This window comes from Aplidium turbinatum, chromosome 1 (genome assembly GCF_918807975.1).
Source record: "Aplidium turbinatum chromosome 1, kaAplTurb1.1, whole genome shotgun sequence".
NCBI lineage: Eukaryota > Metazoa > Chordata > Ascidiacea > Aplousobranchia > Polyclinidae > Aplidium > Aplidium turbinatum.
Genome location: NC_137472.1, coordinates 23,073,886 through 23,094,850, shown reverse-complemented (window position 1 = coordinate 23,094,850; position 20,965 = coordinate 23,073,886). Strand labels below are relative to the sequence as shown.

Below are 20,965 nucleotides of genomic sequence, written 5' to 3'. Positions count from 1 at the left end.
TGAACAATAACACACTCGAACAAATAACTAAAAACTTCGGTTTCGCTTGAAAATCACTGCCAAAATTCAAATGTCTAATGCACGTAACCAGCTACTTAGTAGTTAAGATCTCAGCACTGGCTGACCTAGTGACCTAACGCAAGTGTTTATAACATTCAGAGACTGGTTTGTGTGTTGCAAAATAATGTGTCAAGATGATGTCACAATGCAAATTAACATCAAACAGCAAGCGCTATTACTAGGCTACAAAAATAATGAAAATGTTGCTTCCAATGCTTCGTGAAACTCAGCTTCAGCGTGAGAACTCTCATTGCCTCCCACAAATTATCAAAGTTCAATGTCTACAGGAGCTGTTTGAACTACATTTACGAAGTTACCAGGGTTCAATCATTGTATTTTAAATTTAAAATGAGAAGTCATATTTTATAAACTAAAACAGAAAATATGACTTTATAACTTCTTAAATTGACCCCGTAGCAACGTCGTTGTTTTACTGTTATCGGTTTGACAACTTTCTTCACCACTTAAAAATATGACTTTAAAGACTTTTACTTACATCTTTCGATAACGGTTAGGGAGTATTTTGAACAATAACACACTCGAACAACTAACAAAAAACTCCTCAGAGACTAGTTTGTGTGTTGCAAAATAATGTGTCGAGATGATGTCACAATGCAAATTAACATCAAACAGCAAGCGCTATTACAGCATGCTTCGTGAAACTCCCATTGCCTCTCTTCCACAAATTATCAAATTTCAATGTCTACAGGAGCTGTTTAAATTGCATTTAGAAAGTTACTAGGGTTCAATCATTGCATTTTAAAGTAAAAATAAAAAGTCATATTTTATGATCTAAAACAGAAAATATGACTTTATTCTCTTAAGCTTCACGATAAACCGTGACGCCACAAAGCAACTACATAAATTATATATGTCACCACCGTTCCGACCGGCTAAACTTTCGCTGCCGTCGCCCACTTTGGCCGTCGTCCACTTGACACGTCACCCACTTTGGCCGTCGCCCAGTTTGGCCGTCACCCACTTGTCTCATCGCCCACCTTGGCCGTCGCCCACCTGGTCTCGCCCAGGGTGGCATCGCCCACTTTGTCTCGCCCAGTTGTCGTGTACCGCTAAAACAGTGGTGTAAAATCACGAGGTAGTAAATTTGTCATCAAATAATTATAGACCACTTTTGGGTGTTTTAGAGTCTCATCAATTGACACCATCTCACATAAAACAACATCATCATCAACCAATTTTGATTATACAGCCTAAACAGGCCATGAATTAAACTAATGTTGAGGGTGTGGCCTGTCTGTCTGTCGAGAGTAAAGTCTTCCTCTCCACACCTCGCGGTCTGTTGGGTTGGTGAAGTTCATGATCAGGGCTGTAAGGTCACGCTTAACAAGTTCAGGCCTCTAAGCTCCTTTATTTTACTGGCAACCAAGGATGGCCTAAGGGAGCTTATTTCAGGCGCCAAATACTCACTCACGGCAGTCGTAGCCAACATAAAAAATCCGTGTTTTTAAAAATGCATAAATTGTTGTGTTTTTGGTTTTCTCAGATAACAACAATGTAAATGAAGCCCTGAAACATATTTGCAGTTGTAAAATGCACTGCCAAATACAACTAATGTTTCAGTGCCTTGTTTGCATTGTTCTTACCTGAGTGAATGCAAAAACATCATATCAATTAACAGATTTTTAAATACACAAAATTTTTAACAAACTTTTTATTTTGGCTGCTGGGAGTGAGAATTTGTCCGCCGGGAAAACGCTCTGGCAGGTCATTCTTGGTCGCCGGAAAAATAAAGTAACTCAGAGGCCTGCCGGACAGATTTTTCATGCAACATATTGTTGATCTCACTAGTCTGATTTTACTAAGCCTTGTTTGACTCGAACCTTGGACATCAGTTGACCTATTTTCGAAAACAACAACAGAATACTCTCAAAACTTCTAAATCTAATACTGGTATAGATGCTTGTGTTTGTGATATAGTACACCAACAGAATGCTTGGTTATAGATAAAAAAATATAAACCGTGCCCAAATGATCAAAAAAAACTTCATCAGGCATAGTTTACACTTAAGTGAATCCGGTATTTATCAAACGTACACTATCATTGGTGTAAGTTGGTCACGCAAGCAACATCACTTTTCTAAACATTAAATAAACGTGATTTGAGTTTCTGTCAACGATTATTCAACTTTTGACACAGATGGTAGAGCTCGACCGAAATATCAGTCAGCCGGCAGCCGATATTTATCGGCCAATATCAGGGGTAGCCGATATATTGTATCAGCTATTTTTCGCCGATAAACACCGGCCAGCAAAAGCACACTTAAAACCAGTCATACATGCCTTTAGAAGAAACACAAGTTGCTCAAACGTGCTTATGAAGAGTACATTTAAACTCTCTCGTTTTAATTATGTGCACGCGGCTGCACACAATCCATTTTGCATAGTGCACACAGCATCTGGATTCGTATCACGGAGCACCCCCTACTTCTGTCCCCAGCGAACGAGTGTTCAGCACTGTTGGACTGATTTACGATGACAAAAGATGTTCTCTTCTTGGCATGAATTCTTAGAAACTATGTTTTTTGAACTATATACAATTTGACTGTTGAACTTTGATTATTGAATTGAACACAAAACAGTAATGCATTTGGTTGTTTCTTTTTGTTTGGTGTTTTTTGTGATTAGTGACGAGAATAATTTTTCCTTTTCAGCAACCAATGCATAAACTTTCTTGGACTGGCTTGTTGCTTAATAATAACTTTGTTGGTAACAATGCTTTCGTAGTTGAATGGTGGTAGTCGGTATCGGTAGTAGTCGGTATCGGCCTAAAAATTTCATAAATATTGGTATCGGCATCGGTCTGAAAAAGTGATATCGGTCGAGCTCTAGCAGACGGATGAGCAAGGTGATTTATAGCTTGAAAGTTTGGGTTTTTCTATGTGAAATGAAACTTACACTGCAAAAACAAAAAGAAATTACAAAAGTGGTAATATTTGCCTTGTCGTTTATCTCAAGGTTAGATAGTGGTACCATCAGCAGCCTGTGCTTACATTGATCTACTTCTCATGAAATCGATGGTAATTACAAGAAAACTAATAAAAACGTTTCCAAGGCTGCTTTAATAAAGCCAGCAGCTCACAAGTGGCATTTGTCTGAAGAGGATTTTTAATTTTTTCTTATTAGAGCGTGCCATGCTCTGTGAAACGTCAAAGGCCACCCAAAAAATTACAAATTAACTTGCAATGAGTGTGAGCTAACAGATTTCGTAACATTAAATTCAAAGGTTTTGGTCCAAACATGGAACATTCCTATGTGCTTTCTAAAGAAAGATGATGGCAATTTTCAAACAGACTTATCAATAATACAAACGTTGAAAGTGATTAATGGTCAATGGTCATGCCTAGTGAAGTGTAGCACTCATTCAAGAGTATTGTGGATAAAGGACAAAAGATGAGGATCAGCTTCGGTAGTTTCTTCAAGCTGTACAGCAGCATCATTATTATCATCTATTTGTCCCTTCTTTAGTAGATGAGACATGACGTTTGTCCTCGCTAGCAAGGCTCTGTCAGTTTTTACAGCCATTTCGCTTTGCTTCAGAGTTGTTGGGGTCGATTCTGTCCACATTCCATACACAAATGTCTTCTCTCACCAACTTTAGCCATCTCTTTTTGAGTTTCAAAATTTTCTTTTCCATGATGAAATCTTTTTCTTTCCACAGGAGCATAGAAAAATATATCCTGACAGCAAAAAGGGCACTGACACAAAACGAACAACAATTAAATGATAGATGAACAGTTTCCATTATACTCATTTTCTTGCATGTGTTAATTTTAACTTTAGCCCAGATTTTAGGATACAACTAGTCTAAAACAGGGACGGGCAACTTTTTCAGTCGGCGGGCCGGATACCGTATAGAAAAATAAAGTACTTGGCGGGCCGGATTACTGAATCGATACATCAATCACGTATTTATCCACCTATGCAAGGCATAAATCGTATTTAATGTAAACATTAAGTATAAAGCATAGAAACCAAAAGCAGTATTTAGCAGTTTTCTGGGCTGTTTTGGCTTTTACTGATAGGGTACATTCTGCTGCTTTATGAGTCTTCTTCTATTGCTCTTGCTTGCCGTTCCGCTGCTGACAAAGTACTGCCATAGCCTGCCTGTTTTGTGGCATAATGGCGGCTAATGTTGTATTGTACTCTTTAAACATGACAACACTTTCGTTGCATAGCAAACATACTGCTTTCTTGCCGAATTGTGAGAAAAAGTACTTGGATAATGGGCATCCAATCTTTGTTAAATTCGCGACACTGCTTATAAACTTTATGTTTCTTGGCAAAATCCATGGGTAAAAAAATTATTGTAAATTCTAAATCTAATTTTAACCCAAAACAAAGAGTCTAAAAACACAAAGAACTAAACCATAACTAATAATCACTATTATTTGTGTCCGTTCCGCCTGTAATAATTAGCCTGCATTAATCAGCCAAATGCCACTTTGATGCATTTCTCCAGTTTGTGATTGAAGCAAGGCTTGAGACCGAGATACTCTCGTTTTAAGAATTGTAATGACTTGTGTATATTATTGAGAGGACAAAATTTAGAATTTCTTGTTATCTTGCAAATAACATTGTTGTGTCTAACGTCAACCTCATTAAGTAAAGTTTTAGTGGCTGTGACAACACTGTCTACTTTGTTAAGCGCAGAGACCAACACAAACCTGCAATGGATACGGCACAGTATAAAAACACACTCAAATTAATATTATAAGTGGTTACAACTGGGCCAACATCTACCTCAGGCTTGAAAGATTTTCCCTTTGATAAATAAAAAACAAATAAAAGTGTTTTGGAAAATATAGCTTTCTTGCCCTCCCCTGTATGTAATACAATACAAAAATTAGATAATATGATACTCACTTCTTGTGTGTCTTCAAAAACATCCACAATCCTGGCCCTGTACCACATATTGCAACATTCATACATGGCAAGGCAAGGCATACCAACATAAGGACAAAGAACGCAAAAAGGAGAAGAAGCATCAAATCCACCTTTTCGTTTTATGTTCACAAATTTCTGAATTTTATGCGTCAAGTTTTCCAGATATGAAGCATTGCTGTCAAGTTGTTGAACAAAAAACCTGAGAGGAATTAAGTAAGCAGATCAATCTTGGTGATGGAGGCTTAGGAATACCATTCATTGTCATGCTAATAGTCGTCACAACAAGAGCATTCATGCTGTTGGGCACCATGCCATTGACTGCACATCCATCTGCATACACTAATGTGCAGCAGAGTTGGATTAATTAAAATTGTAATTGAGACTTTTTGTTGTGTAATTTTAATTTCAAAAATTTTTTGGTTCAAATTGCTATTATGTTTGGTGAGTTGCATGCATGATATCATTACTTTTCTTGAGCTACTAATTAGGGTTCAAAAATTACTTCTACAATACATCACAACGCAATCTTTATCAAATGCAATTCTACTTGTTGTTCAAAAAATAAATAAAAGTGTAAAAAATCATCGACGAACATTAAGATGGAGTAAAAAAAATTATTTTTTTCAAATCAAAAAATCAGATATACTAAAAGTGGCGAATGGACAATCTTGATGGAAACATTTTTTTGTATCTAAAAAGCAGTAAATTTCATCAGGATTCTGAATATGGTAAAATTTTGACTTTTAATAGGTTTGTGTGTCAAAACCTACAATGGTAAATGTGAGTAATGTAACTTGTGTTTTAATTGGTGTTTTTCAAATGCTGTTTTCTTTGAAAGTCATTTTTTTTGATGTCTTCAACTACTCATTTACTTTTTTTATCAAAATGGCATGAAACTTTGCAGGCATAATCAATATATACTGGACAAGTGATCTACGAGAGGATTTTTGCTATTTTTGTGTAGTTTCACTTAAAATTAAAACACAATTGCAAATTTATCAACTTTTTCTAGAACATAAATTCAAAATTAATTTATTAAATATACACCTGTGAAAGAAAATCTCTCATCATTACATGGGTAAAGGATGGTGACAATGCCAGCAAAAATTTAGGAATGATGATAAGTTCTCCCTTGAGACTTATGAAATATTTTAATGGCAGTAAAATTTAAAAAAAAAATGGAAAAACTTTTGTATCTCTTTGGCATTTTCTTCACAGAAACGTTTTTCATCTATTTAAATGCCATATTTTGATTGCAATTTTCATACTCTTTCCAAAGATATATATTAATATGTAGGGTTTTCTACAAGTCAAGCACATTTTTCAACCAATTTATCAAGGGCGGTACTAAAATTGATATTCGATCAGGAGTGTCCACTTAAACCTGAAAACCAACTTCTGAGATGGTTAGAGATTTGTGTCACCTACACTCATGTAGCTCATAATCCCAAAAGGTCATCTGGAGGTTAAATTTCATAAAAATACCATAACTTAGGTAAGGTAAAGGTCCCATACTCAGTTACTGAGCTTTGGGAAATGGGAAGATGAGGTTCTCATCACACTAAGACTTCGACACTTATGAGAGTAGGGTGGCCAGTTCCTTTCTCTCGGCTGCCTTTCTTTTAGCAACTATGCCCACCCATTTAGTGCACCCTGGGTAGAGGTGAGCGGTGTTTATCAACAACCAGTTTAAGCCGGGAGTCGAACCACGTTTGCATTATTGGACAGCCAGCATCTTATCCGCAGCGCCACCTCACCGCTACCAATCAACTTGGAAACCGGTTAAGCTCAGAAGGTCCATGCTTATATCTGCTCTAATGCAACTTTTGTTTCTATTTCAAGTAAATAAACCAGAAATTGCCAAAATTGAGTTTTTGCCTTATCTTCATGAAAAACATAGCATCCATCATGATTGATTTCGAAATGGAATCTTTACCAATAGAATACTTGAATAATGTAGAGATCAATCGATCATTGATGATCCTCCCTTTCCTTTGCCTTTGTACCATGTGACTTTTATGAAACTGCATTGTTCATTAGTCAGTAGTCCCTCATGACACTTTGCCAGGTGTCTATGTGCACTGTGCAGTAGGGTCGGTCGATTTTCACACAAAATAGTCAGATTGTCGTATAAATCGGTATTTAGGCGAGGCTTGCCATACTGAATAAAGTGTTAAAATTTCAATGTAATGGTGTGCTCCTAACCACTTACCCCAGGTGGTATGAAGAAATACAATTTTCTACTTCACGGTAAATTATATTCAATAGGTAGGCTACAGAGAAAACGAAACACAATTGATATGTAGTGAGTTAAAACCACACCTGGATGTTAAAGGGATACTAAAGGAAAACCTGATTTGGCGATTGTACACGTTCTTTGTGTATAACATGCTACCATAAAACGATTTTCAATAAAATTTTGCCTCATTGCGGTCTGATCAGCATTCCGCGCGTACTTTTGTCAGAGCTTTCAAAACGGGAATGGACGTGAGCAGCGAAGCGTGCGACTGTACAGTCTACGTCACTATAGACTAGCAATCACCTGATCGAGCCATAGTTGTTACTGCGGGCGATTTAACTGTAGGCTATGTATGTATATTGTACATCAGACAGTTTGCTCAAAACATCAGATGTGGTAACGTGGCTTTTGTTATTGCTGTCGATAGTGATGTATTCTCGAGCAGTGTTTCCACTTTTTGGTCATTTTGAAAAACTTAAAAATACACTAGAATTCGCCTATAACGGCACCTTTAGGGGATTGCAAAAACTGACATTATAGACGAACTACGGTACCGCAAACTATTCCAAAACTGTCTTTTGATTAAAGAAAGAGGTGTATAATCCAGTCAGGTTTACTGTGTACCACCAATCTGACAAAAGTCACGCAGAAAATACAGTAAACAAAGAAATTGTTTAAAAAAAATAAACTACAGCGAAAGGTACAGGAAATTTCGATGTTCGATGAACTGTCGTTTCGATGAATTGTCGTTCGATGAACTGTCTTTCAATAAACTGTCGTTCGATGAACTGTCGTTCGATAAATTGTCGCGTCACGAACTTGCACAGTTTTCGCGATGCTTCTAATCGCATTTTTGTCCGTAGTATATTTAAGTAGAGTCGTGAATGGTATCTCAAGTGACTCGTTTGCACTCGGAAGTGCACAGTTGTGCTAAAAAATCAGTTCTCCAAACCTATTGCCAAAAAAGAGTTAGTAGCAGCGGTAAACATTATGGCACTTGTTAAACAAGCAGATGAGGCTTTAAGTTCTTTAAAAATTTTGGCGAAAAATTTTTGGTGTGACTCTCGTACTGTCCTGCAATGGATCAAAAATCTTCACTTGCAGCTCAACAAGTTTGTTGTTAAAAGATCGATGACATCTTGCTATGGTTGTTCTATTATCAAGATTTTTGGTTAACCAAACAATATGCGCCTTATTTAATAATTTATTTTCTCTGAAATATGCGCTTGAAGATTTGCCCTTTTCTTCAACATGTTTCCTTGCTTAATGCTGCCGCCACTAAACTATAACAATCCTGGCAAGCAGAATGTGCAGATTGTTGAATCACTTTTGGTATGAGCTACTCTAGTGTAAAGATGTGCTCTAGTTCGTCGCATGGCCAGTTCGACTCATAAGGTAACTTCTTTCTATCAAACGCTTGTGCTAACTATCATGACACTCTGGATTGAAGTTACCTTCTGAGCTAGCCTGGGTTGGTTTTATTGGTTAGTTCAGTTACTTTGTAATATTTGGGTGGGTACTGGGTAGGGGCCTGCTTGATCATAACTTGGGACGCTTTGTTTTGTTACTCACAAGTGATATTGTCGGCTACGCTCTAATATACAATTCCATTTTTATTGGTGTTGTACTGTCTGCATTTTTTTATTATTTGTTAATGCTTGTTTTAGTAAAAATAGAATCGAGTTGATATTGGTGTCAGCAGTGTCAAAGAAAAAGTGTAGACCTAAGACAGAATGATTTAAGATATGCACAGTTGCACACACAATCAACAAGTAACTCAGATGCAATTGAATCTGCAAAACAAGATAGGTAAACTATGTGGTGTGAAAATAAATGCTTATAAAAAACTGCAATAGAACGCATCATTTTATTATGTTGATCTCGAATGGCACAAAATTACATAATTAGGCTAAAATTTGGGCAATTTTTAAAGTCTTTTGATGACATGTTTGCCACTTGTCTTCTTTATGCTTACTCACGCCTTACAAGACTAAAGCACAAGCAAACATCACATTGAAAACTTTACACAAACCTGGAAATGCATTGAAAGTGACTGAGAACAACACTGACAAATGACCTTGACGGAAGAGTAGTTGGCTTAAAATACTCACGATGCTTCAGGGGCTCATCAAACCTTAACAATTCATTGCCACCAAATCTGCAACAAGACTAGTTTTTATTAACAAATCTGTAAGAACATAAAATCAACAAAAAATCTATAAGCATTTTTATAAAAAAAATTTAAAGAACATTATTTTAAGTTCAAGAGGATGCCATCACCCTCACCCCACCCTCGCGAATGTTGCCATCATCCGTTCCAACGTTCTCCTCTCCTAGTCTCTACGCTGGCGATTTTAACTGCCAGCACACCGACAGGGGCTACAACACAAGCAGCGACAAAAAATTGCTAGCTGACTGGGTCTCTGCAAACAATCTTGCCCTCCTATTCAATCCAAAGGAACCAGCCAGTTTCCACTCCAGTCGCTGGAGAACATGGACAAACTCTGACTTAGCCTTCACGAGTGGACAGCTCTCTTTCAGACAGACATGTGCTTGAGAAGTTCGCGTGGTCCCAACATCGACCATCCCTCATCATGACGCAAAAACTCTTGACTTCTCACCCGAATTTAGTGGTGAAACATGATGAAACTTCAAAAAAGCCTATTGGAATCAATACAGCCTCTTGACCAACAAGTCCACTGCAAATTTAACACCACCTGAAATGTTCAACATAGTCGAGACATGCCAAGAGTTCTGCAGCGCCATAGTATCTGAGGCTACGGCCACGATACCTCGCGGCCCTTAAGACAGCTATGTACCATGATGGGACTCTCTCTCTCTATCGCTCCTACCTACGTCCTACACGCTACACCTGGTATTGCTTCTTTTGAGCGCTGAATGCAAAGAAGCTTGAGCGATGGAATGAAGCCATCCAAACCATTGACTCCTCAAATTCAACCTGTACAGCATGGAGCATCATCAACAACTCACTGGGCGCTCTGCAAACTCTCCTCGCCAGTACCAGTGCTGTATTTGTAAAAAAAAGCACAGGGTATACTGTTATATTTTCCAAAGTGATAAATAATATACAACTTGCAAAATACTAATCTTTATTCTACCATAACATTATCAACATCAAAATTGGACGAGAGGTACAAAATTGTTTACTTTTCTATGAATACATTCCAAACAGCCTGTCGAGAGGAATCTACATCTTTATCCTCTTTACAAATATGGGATCTAGTACCCTTAGCTGATCGGTGCTTTAGCAGCCAGGATCTTACATATTCTTTAGCGGTAAATTGAGCCACAAGTGGTCCATTGCAATTAATAAACATCAAACAGCTCGCATTATTATTATCAATGAGCAAAGATGCTCTTAAACCTGTAATAATATTGTTCATTAAACTGAAACTACGTTCACATTCTGCTGTCGAACAAGGTAAAGTTGAAATAACTGTCCAGAGAGGCTTCAAATTAATGGGCACAATTTCAACTTTTTCACTGAAGTCTCTTAATCCTTGGATTGACTGTATTTCATCAATGTCAAAACGTCTACAAATTCTTCTTACCTCTGCTTCTCCATGACGCAAATTTCCTTCTGTCATTTTTTCAGGTTGCAAGTTAGCAATATCAACCAGTAGCTGACCATCGTCAGTGGTCCTCAAAGGGTTAAGTAGTTAGTTAGTAGTTGTCAAGCATCAGTAAGGATAGCATATAGCTTTTTAGGCACTCTCTTTGGAAAACCAGAGGGTATACTATAGTTGCTCGAAAAAGCAGAGAGTAGCCTATACTGTGTATACCGCCGTATACCCTCGAATACAGCACTGGCAAGTACCCTATAGCTAGTGCAGAAAACAACCTTCAAACTTTTCTTTTGATTGCACGTTCTCCATTCAGGGTCTTCTTCAAGCATCTTTTATATAAGTCAACAACCACCGGTCTATGTTGAAGTTCGAATCACCTTGTTGCTCATGTCAGCTTATCTATGATGAAGCTCACATCCCCTCCACTTTTCTGTTTTCCCTACATACAAACACAATATCAATTTCAGTTTAATTTTTACCTGCATTAAAAGTGACCTTTCTTTCTGTTTCCTGAACCATGCATTTGCATCACACATGTCCTTTCATAGCCGGAATGGCCCGTTTCGGCGAGTACCTTATTCGGCGACTTTTTGAAAATCCAAAATGAAATTTAGCGAAAAATGTTTGAACTATTAAATTAAAATGTTTGCTCACATAAAATTTTCATTTTGTCCTGAATTTTAAAACACATCCTATAAGTTAGTAGCCTACTTTTGAATACTTACAATGATTAGTTTGGATCAACATAATATTTTAATTTGAAAAACCATGGTTTATTTTTTGTGCGAAAGCTTAGTAACAGAATGAAAAGCAGGCCTCGAAATTTGCAATTTTTTTTCGGCGGTCAAGCATGTCCTACCGGACTGGCCCTTTCAGTGGACATTTAATATCTCAACCGGACATATTGACATATTTCTATCAGTATCAGCGTGAATAAGGTCGCCACATTCGTCTAAGCACATGCGGAACCCAGCTGAGACTTGCCTCTCTGTGACATTTCCTTTTAACAAACGATCAATGTAACGCAATAATCCTCATTGTTAAAATTAGAACACATATCTGAAAAGTAAAGATTAGAATGCATATCTGCTGAAAAGTTCAGACAACTTTATTTCAAGGCAACATTGCAAGAGAAATGATGTAAAAATGGCTACTTTTGCCATCAGCTCGTTAACCACGCCCCTCTAATGTGATCTTTAAAGCAATTGCCTGTACTATTATTGTTTCAGCTCCGTATTTGTTCGCGTTAAACAAACAATTGTAACAATTCAAATTAAAAATATATTTTTGCTGCATTAGCTCTATTTTTGTCAAGAATTTTGTGGCGCTCATTTATGACCGACCAATGAGTCGGCTTCGACAGACATTCGAGGTCATTCTGGAGGACATGTCCATTATGACCGCCGGATATTTCGAGGCCTGAAAAGGCTAACCAAATGTGTGGCCTACAGCTTGGATTAAAAGGCAATTAAAATTAAATTAAATTTAAAATCGGAGATTATGCCAAATGAGCAAATGGGTTACACCACATGTCATAAATTTTATTGAAATTTGGCATACTTGTAGATGTCAAAGAAATATTAAGAATGCAAAAAAAAATTTGAAAAATTTTAAATATTAGTAGAGTTATGGTCATTAAAAAATCACCATTTTATCTTGTTCTGCTTCAGTGATTTTGTCCAATTACTTATTATATTTCTAATTTCTTAACCTATGATCAAACAAAAATGGCTGAAAATTGCTAGACAGACATTTTAAGACCCAAGGAATCCAAAAATGTAAATTAAAAAGTTGACAGAGAACTTCTTCATATGATTATAAAGGTTTCAATTTGATACATGCATTTTTTGGAGGCCAAACTTTGGGGGCCTATAAAAAAATGGGTACAAAATTTAAGAACTGAAATGTCACATGTTTTATACTTATACCAATACTCTTTCATGTCAAATAAAAAATATGAATTAATTTTGATAACTACAGTAGAACTTGGATAACTCGTCACCCCAGGGGAAACAGAAAAAGTGACGACTTACGCGAACTGACAACCAATGCAAACAGCTAAATTTTGCCATTGTTTTGCGTCGCATTAATTTCATGGTGCTCCGCGACCTAATTAAATGCGATAGTGGTAAAGTGAGACGAAGAGGAAAGCGAGAAAAGAATTTAATTACGGTACACAATAAAGTACAATAGGCTACAGTAATAACGCACTTAACAGCTTAACTGAAGAACACAGATATTTTTAACTACGTTTTGCTTGCAAGTGTCTTGTCAACCAAGTATTCATGCATATTTGATAGTGAGCTTGCGAATTCACCACTGTCTTCTTGGCATAACATATAGGTGGCACAGGCTCTTTTTCCTTTTGGCCATCATCTTCATTGTCTTCATTTTCTGTACCTAAGGATTAAAGTGCCTTGAATTTCTTACAGCGCTTCTCTTATCGGCAACAGAGCATGTGCGCGCACACCCGCAATCGACCAGACCAACATACTCCATGCATGTGCGTCTGGCCCAATAGGGTGTGTGCGTGCACACGTCTCAGCGCAGTAATTTCTTCTCGAAAGAGTCTGTAAATACCACGTCAGCATTTGGGTGAATGACAACTTAGACGAATTTTACGTCCCAGGGGAAGAAAAACAGTGACGACATAATCGAATTGATGAATTATGCGATGACCACTTAACCGAACTTGATTGTGTACAAAAGATAGGCTTTCTGCCGGGACCTGGCAATCATTGATGACTTGGGCAAACTGACGAGTTTTCCGAAGACGAGTTATCCAAGTTCTACTGTACTATGATAAAAGCTAGATTTTCTGACTTGCAAATTTTGTACTTCTTTACACTCATTGTTCAAGATTTTTGTCTACAATTTGTCACAATTTACATTATTGCTTGTTGATGACATCACAATTTACATATTGTTTGTCATGACAATTGTTATGTAGATCATGAATAGTTGGTCTGTTTGCACTGTCTACTGTATTTTACGAACCATAAGGCGCACTTTAAATCCTTTTTTTTCCTCATAAATTGATCGTGCGCCTTATGGTCCGGTGTGCCTAATGTATGGATCAAGTGCGGTAGTGTTGTATTGTCTACACTCAAAACCAGTACCGATACTGCTATTATATATGGTCCGGTGCGCCTTATGGTCCGATGCGCCCTATAGTCCGGTGCGCTTTATGTATGAACAAAAAACTGATCAAAGCAGTTTATTGACAGTGCGCCTTATAGTCGGGTGCGCCTTATGGTCCGTAAAATACCGTAAGTACCAAAGGATCGGTCAACAGTCTCAATACTTTATTAGAAATCGATTTCATGAGAGGCCGTAGCCCTCACATCTTCAGTCTCGTATGAATGAATTGAATACTGGTAATTGGTCTGTCTGCACTGTCTACCGGTAAGTATATGTCACTGTCTGCACTGTCCTATTAGTACTACATTAGTTTTACAATAACACAGTTGTTATGGATTCATCACAGCAAATGCGACATTGGAAAAAAATGGAGAAATTGTGCCATAAAATTCACTTTGCTAGAAGTAGAAGCATTGGGTTTGTGGACATTGGTGGACTTGCAGAAACAAATGAACATGGTTATTAAGAACATTGACATTTCTCTGCTTCAAGCAGATAGATGGGCTTTGAACACTTGAACAGTGGGAAAAGTATATTTCCTGGTTGCAAGATCTGTCGAGCATGTTAGGAATAATACATTACTAATAGGACAACCTAAAATTGAAATCACAGTTAAAAGAGTAATTAACTCTACAAGTTACCACTACTATGGTGCATGGCCTACAACACTAAACCTTAGTGTAGTACCAGTATTCAATTCATTCATGAGCTACTTAGTTGGTGTGTCTGCACTTTCTAAGTACCAAAGGATCGGTCAACAGTCTCAATACTTTATTAGAAATCGATTTCATGAGAGGCCGTAGCCGTCACATCTTCAGTCTCGTATGAATCGTTCAGATAGTCAGGCAGATCTCCTCCATCAGTTTACTACTAGAGAACTTCAAAAACATTCATGAGCTACATAACAATTGTCATGACAAACAATATGTAAATTATGATGTCATCATCAAGCAATAATGTAAATTGTGATGTCATAAACAAAAATCTTGAACAATGAGTGTAAAAAATTTTTATTTGACATGAAAGAGTATTGGTATAAGTATAAAACATGTCAATTTCAGTTCTTAATTTTTATACCCATTTTTTTTTATAGGCCCCCAAAGTTTGGCCTCTGAAAAATGCATGTATCAAATTGAAACCTCTATAATCAGATCAAGCATTTCCCTGGCGACTTTTTAATCTATATTTTTGGATTCCTTGGGTCTTAAAATGTCTGTCTAGCAATTTCAGCCATATTGTATGATCGTAGGTTAAGAAATTAGAAATATGAAAAGAAATTGGACAAAATCACTGAAGCGGAACAGGCAAAAAGGGTGATTTTGCTAATGCCCATAACTCCACCAATGTTTAAAATTTTCAAATTTTTTTTTGCATTCTTCATATTTCTTTGACATCTACAAGTATGCCAAATGTCAATAAACTCTATGACATGTGGTGTTTTTTCCAAACAATTTGCTCATTTGGCATGGAATGACCCATAGCCTAGTTATCCCGACCAGCAAAAATTGCCGTTTTTACATCGTTTTAACGTCGCTAAACGTTGAAAACGTGTAGAAAAGGAAACTTTTGCTGACTAGGATACGTTGAAACTGAGAAACATTCATAGAAGCCCTTCGATTTGTTCAAAGAACCCAGATAGCCTAACAGTTCATTTTTACATTGTAGTAACAGAATGATAAAGCTAACCAAATGTGTGGCCTACAGCTTGGATTGAAAGGAAATTATCGTTGGATTTACAGAAGGCGTCGTTGGATTTTCAAAACATCGCCGAATAGGGAACTCGTCGAAAAAAGCTTTTGCCGAACAGGGAACTCGCCGAATAGTAGCAGACCCTTTCATAGCAGTACTCATACTACTCAAGTGATAGTTTACTTTATCACAAACATTTCATTTATCAAAACCAGACCCTTCACGGACAACTTCAAACCAATCCATTTCTTTGCCAATGTAATAATTGAAGTCTCTGGGACCAAACATGATTTCTTCATTAATTCTTGCACTTTCTACATTTATTGTCCATTTTGTCATAAAGTCTTTCCTTGGCTGTACAAGATCTTTTGTCTTGTTGTGCATGTGCACAAATCACTTTCATCACCACATGTTCGAACACCATTGCCGTAACTCTAACACTAACTATGAACTTCAACAACTTCATCACACAATTCTTCCTTCACCAAAATCCCATATTTTTCGTTTCCAATGTCATTGCTAGACAACCACAAAACGTATTTCATCCTCTTGACACCCAAGAAACGGACTCCTTTGTCCCACCATTAGACGGCCCACAGACAGCACCCATCGACTTTCCTTATTCAAGGCTCTTCTCTTCACTCACAACAGTACCAAACTTCCCATTTGTATCCCTGAATTCTCAACATGCCTTCTGTCATTACCAACTATTCTGGAAATTCTTCACACAAGTTATCTATTTCAAAAATTTTGATTTTGTGTCACATTTGTCATTTATATCTATCGACATGCAAACAACGTTTGATTATTTTTTTCTGTTGAAAACATTAATTACGTCCATATATGGTTAATATATCAAGTCATTCCCTTTTGAACGCTTGTGCATCAAACACCGTGAAAGTCACAAGCAAAGTTCTATCCATTGAATAGAAAACTATCGGTTAATCGTATACCACTTAACTACTAATAATATAACACTAAACTAATATACCACTTAAAAAGAAATGAGTAATTCTGTTCAGTGCATTAAATGCAAGTATTGAGTGACAAGAGATGTTCCGGTATTCATGGAAAATCGATAAATGGGATGCGTTTAGAGTGTTAAAGATGCAAAGGTATTACAGTTAATGAAATGTACGAGAACCATGTGAAATAAGGTAGTGATGAAATAAAAGTTGATACAAAGTTTTGCTATCTTGGGCATATGCTAAACAGTTAAACACGGCAGATAATTCCACCAATAGGGCAGCAATGGCAAGGGTAGTATCGGTTATAGGTGAATTGTTCGTAAACAGTTGTTCATAAAACAATTGTTCGTAAACAATTGTTCGTAAAATTAATTCTTTGTAAAACAATTCTTCGTAAAGCAATTCTTCGTATACATCAATTCTTCGTATAGGTGAATTGTTCGTAAACAAGTGATAGGTCAATTGTTTGTGAACAATTCTTCGCAACAGCAAGGTTTGTCTTTCAATTTCCGATGAAGGTGCATAGGCTAATGCAAGTTTTCCAGAATAACCAAGTTACGACGACATAAACAAATAAGCACAATAAAAAAGCGCATTTTTTGTTATTTATTAAGCTGTTCAAACAGTGAAGGTACTGTCTTAAAGGTGCCATCAGCATACCAGTGCTTTGAACGGGCAAGGAGCTGCAGATTTCTTTCTGTGGCAAAAAAGACGATACGGTTATCTGCAGGCCCAGAATCATAAGCCAAAATGTTATACCAGCAAACATTTGCTTGTACTCTACTGAAAGCACAATGTCAAGGAGAGAACATGGGATTGCTGGGCCTGCATTTTCCTTCAATCGCACTTTGGTGACTGTCCTTTTCATGCTCTGAACACTTGGCAGTTTTGCTGCCGTGGCTTTCTTTACTTTCTGCTTCTTTACATACTTTCTGCTGAGACTAGGTAACTTGAGGCATCACGAGTCACGACTGTCTTTTGCTGCACAACGAATATTTTCCATGACCTTTGCTGCTTCGACATGACCAGCATGATTGTGCTCACCTCTGGATTGTACAATGGCTGCCATTGCAGTTGTTACTAGTGCAGGACATTTCCTTTGAAAATGCTCACATTTCCAATAAGTAGGCCCTTGTGCGTTAAGTGCACTATAATCTTTGTAATAAAGCTGGCCACTATACAAAAGTTTTGGCTTTCCTTTTTCGCTGCTAACAAACTGTAATGCCATTCTGAATCAGGGACTCTACACTCTGTCTGCTCGTCTACACTCTACAGCACGTCTTTAAGCACAATTAGCACATCTTTAGCATATAGGCTACCTTAATTAATTGTTTGTAAACTAGCATATAGGTTACCCTAATTAATTCTTCGTAAACAATTGTAACTGTTTTTAAAAAAAAAAAATGTAGCCTAACTTTTATGAACATTTGTTTACGAACAATTAGTATTACGGTCAATTGCATAAACAAAGAAATGCTTTACGAAGAATGGGACACCGGTAGTATCAATATGCAATCAATACGCATCAATATACCAGGATAAAATCAATGTACTTGAATGCTAGGACCCTATGTGTGTTGGAGACGAATACAGTAACGCTTTCAGAGTGGGAATAGGTGTACAAACTGTACATAAGGGTTCTGTATTGAGCCCACTGCTCTTCATGTCGTCCTGGAAGCCAGTCACTTGAGCTACGCACTGGCTGTCCTTGGCCTGGGAGCTATTGTACGCTTACGTCTGACTACCTTGCCATCCTCAACACCTCATAAGAGACACCAGTTGACAGAACCAATTCCTGGAAAAAGGGAATGGTAGCAAAGGGTTAGACCAATAAAGGGAAAGATCAAAGTAATGATTTCTGGTCTCAACATGAACTCCATTAGAAGATCAGGAAAGCATTATTCCAATTGCTTTCACTGGGTCCACAAGAACTGTAGTAGTATAAAAAGCCCACTCAAACCAAACCTACACAAGTCCGCACTGTAAGGGCAATGCAAGACCCATATACGATTGTGGTAGGCCAGTAAGCAAGGTTGAGGTTTAAGGTGGTACACAACTACACATGACAATTGACATAGCAGCTGACTTTTGGTCCCTTAAAGATACCATGTCTTATGGAGGAGGCTTGCAGCTATAACATAGTGAAAGTCAGCCAGAGAAATCCTTCCTATTCTCACAACTAAGAAACTCCCTGCTGCAGTCGAAAATCAATTTTACTCCAGCTGCATGAGGGTGAGGGTGCATGCTGCAAAACGCGAGCAACATTAGTAAGCTCCTATAACGTAATGACAGAGTGATGATAAGATGACCTGCCTGGTCAAGCCTGAAGACAACATCCAGTTTGAAACTCTTTTATGCAGGCATAAAAGAAGAGACATTGGTGAGGTCCTTTAATTGGGTAAAATGAGATGGCTTGGGCAGTGGGCACATTGAGCGCAGCACTGTGCACTAGCTAGATCTCTAAGGTGAGATGTGTCAACATTGCAGCACAGTGGGGTCAAGGAGACCAAAACTTTCTTGGAAAGAATTTGTTAAGCGTGACCTCTTAGCCCTGAACATTGACTTTACCAATCTAACAGAATGCAGGCGCGAGGTGTGGAGAGGAAGACTTTGCTCTCGACAGACAGGCCACACCCTCAACATTAGTTTAATTCATGGCCTGTATAATCAAAATTTGTTGATGATGATGATCTATTACTACTGTTATCATGCAGATTGCAGATTCTTCAAATCTGTCTAATAATAAAATACACTTAACATAATTATCACTCAGTGGGAATGCTGTATAAATCTAAAGTAAATTTGACATACTAAATCAACCATGAAGTAGTGAAAGCACGAAGTTCAAACTCAGTCTGGTTGAGTTATTGGTCAAAGACAATTTCGTTTAAAACAATAACAAAATGCCTTGCTTTGCTCCTAAGGTACATGCAGCTGACATTATATACAAGGTTCTGACAAACACTATTTAGGAGGAAACTTTCTCTAAGAGGAGTAGTTTCTTAAATAATCCCGTATTAGCAGAAGGCATTACAGAGTTTTCACATCATACAACACAATTGTGTTGCATTAATAATAATCATTCGCTATCTCCGCTTGCGCATCAACATGGGTTACTTGATAGGGTTCCACGTGATTTTATGAGCCGTACTGCTTCCATGCTGGCTCAAGGCAGATTGGAAGAGGGTGATATGTCATAGATTATTACCCGATTTATCCTCACTGCGTTATGCAAGAAAGAACACAATCGGTACCCTTTTTAAAGTCTTTGGTATGACCCGACCTGGAATCGAACCCAGGGCTACCAGCACCAGAGCCAAAGGCGATAACCACTGAGCCACGGGTGCTGGTTGCATTATTGCATTATTGTGTGTTGCATTAAACATGTTGCATTATTCACTTTAATTCCACCATGATGACTGAGTTGAACTTTTCCCTCTTAGAATTAATGTTTATTGATTACAATACCTGGCTAATTTTAAGAATATCATAGCATCTCGAACAGACACTGGTACATCATTGTCAATCTCATCAGGCGCAGGTTTGTGAAGATCAACATATCTTCGCCCTGAATCTTTAGACATTGTTGTCATAAGGACTGGGCGATTAGCAACCATTTTCGAAAATATGGAAATTGCTTCCTCTTTCCACGAACTGCCATCTGAATAGGGAATGACACCAACTAAAGAGCAAGAGAAAGCCAAAGGCGGAATTCGCTGAAGTTTGTGAGGAAGGGTACGCAAGCAAGATACCTGAACAATAATATAAAAACATGATAACTTTACATTAAAACTTAAATGTAATTTGCCCAAAAATTTATACAGTAGTCCCCACTTATTAGACCAACAGTTCATTGGCCCACCCGCTTATTAAGCCCACATTTAATAGGCCTGTCCGCTAATTAAGCCAATTAGGTGGAGAATTATTCTCATTCATTAATGTAATGAAAAACCCACCTTATATTGTTATAAGCCCAGTTTTTTATTACATTTGCTTAAATTTGTGTAAGTAGGCGTCACAATTTACTGTTTTTCGTCTCGCTTTTGAAAATTCCAACTTAATTACACTGTTAACTCAGTTCTCAATTCATCTGTTTCATCATACACCGTTTAACCTGGATCTCATTTCATTGGCTTATACAAATACCAAATGCATTATATTTATGCTGACAAAACATACAGAAAACACAATTTTCAAAAAGAACTGTCATTGTGTACAGCTGTCAACAGATGTAGCAGCTTTTAGCCATGTAGCGCAGTCGACCATAGTCAATTACGTATAAAAGTGGTAGATATGCGTCACCCACCTCATAGGCCCACCCGCTTAATAATCCCAACATCGTCCGGTCCAGAGGTGGGCTGAATAGGTGGGACTAC

The 20,965-nt window shown here is 37.6% G+C and overlaps 2 protein-coding genes across 2 annotated transcripts in view; both read right to left on the bottom strand.

Moving 5' to 3' along the window:
* LOC145770231 (uncharacterized) overlaps window positions 1-5,083 on the bottom strand; it is an 80,945-nt gene extending 75,862 nt beyond the window's left edge. Inside the window, exon 1 of the mRNA XM_082581830.1 lies at window positions 4,945-5,083. Within this exon, the coding sequence (XP_082437956.1) occupies window positions 4,945-5,025 (81 nt within the window). The 5' untranslated portion in view covers window positions 5,026-5,083. The remainder of the gene's footprint in view (window positions 1-4,944) is intronic.
* Window positions 5,066-20,965, bottom strand: part of LOC145788358 (uncharacterized) — a 110,388-nt gene continuing 94,488 nt past the window's right edge. The window contains exons 8-11 of the mRNA XM_082600135.1: window positions 20,058-20,341; window positions 9,237-9,362; window positions 5,114-5,164; window positions 5,066-5,075 (exon numbers count right to left, since the gene is read on the bottom strand). Of these exons, the coding sequence (XP_082456261.1) occupies window positions 5,066-5,075; window positions 5,114-5,164; window positions 9,237-9,362; window positions 20,058-20,341 (471 nt within the window). The remainder of the gene's footprint in view (window positions 5,076-5,113; window positions 5,165-9,236; window positions 9,363-20,057; window positions 20,342-20,965) is intronic.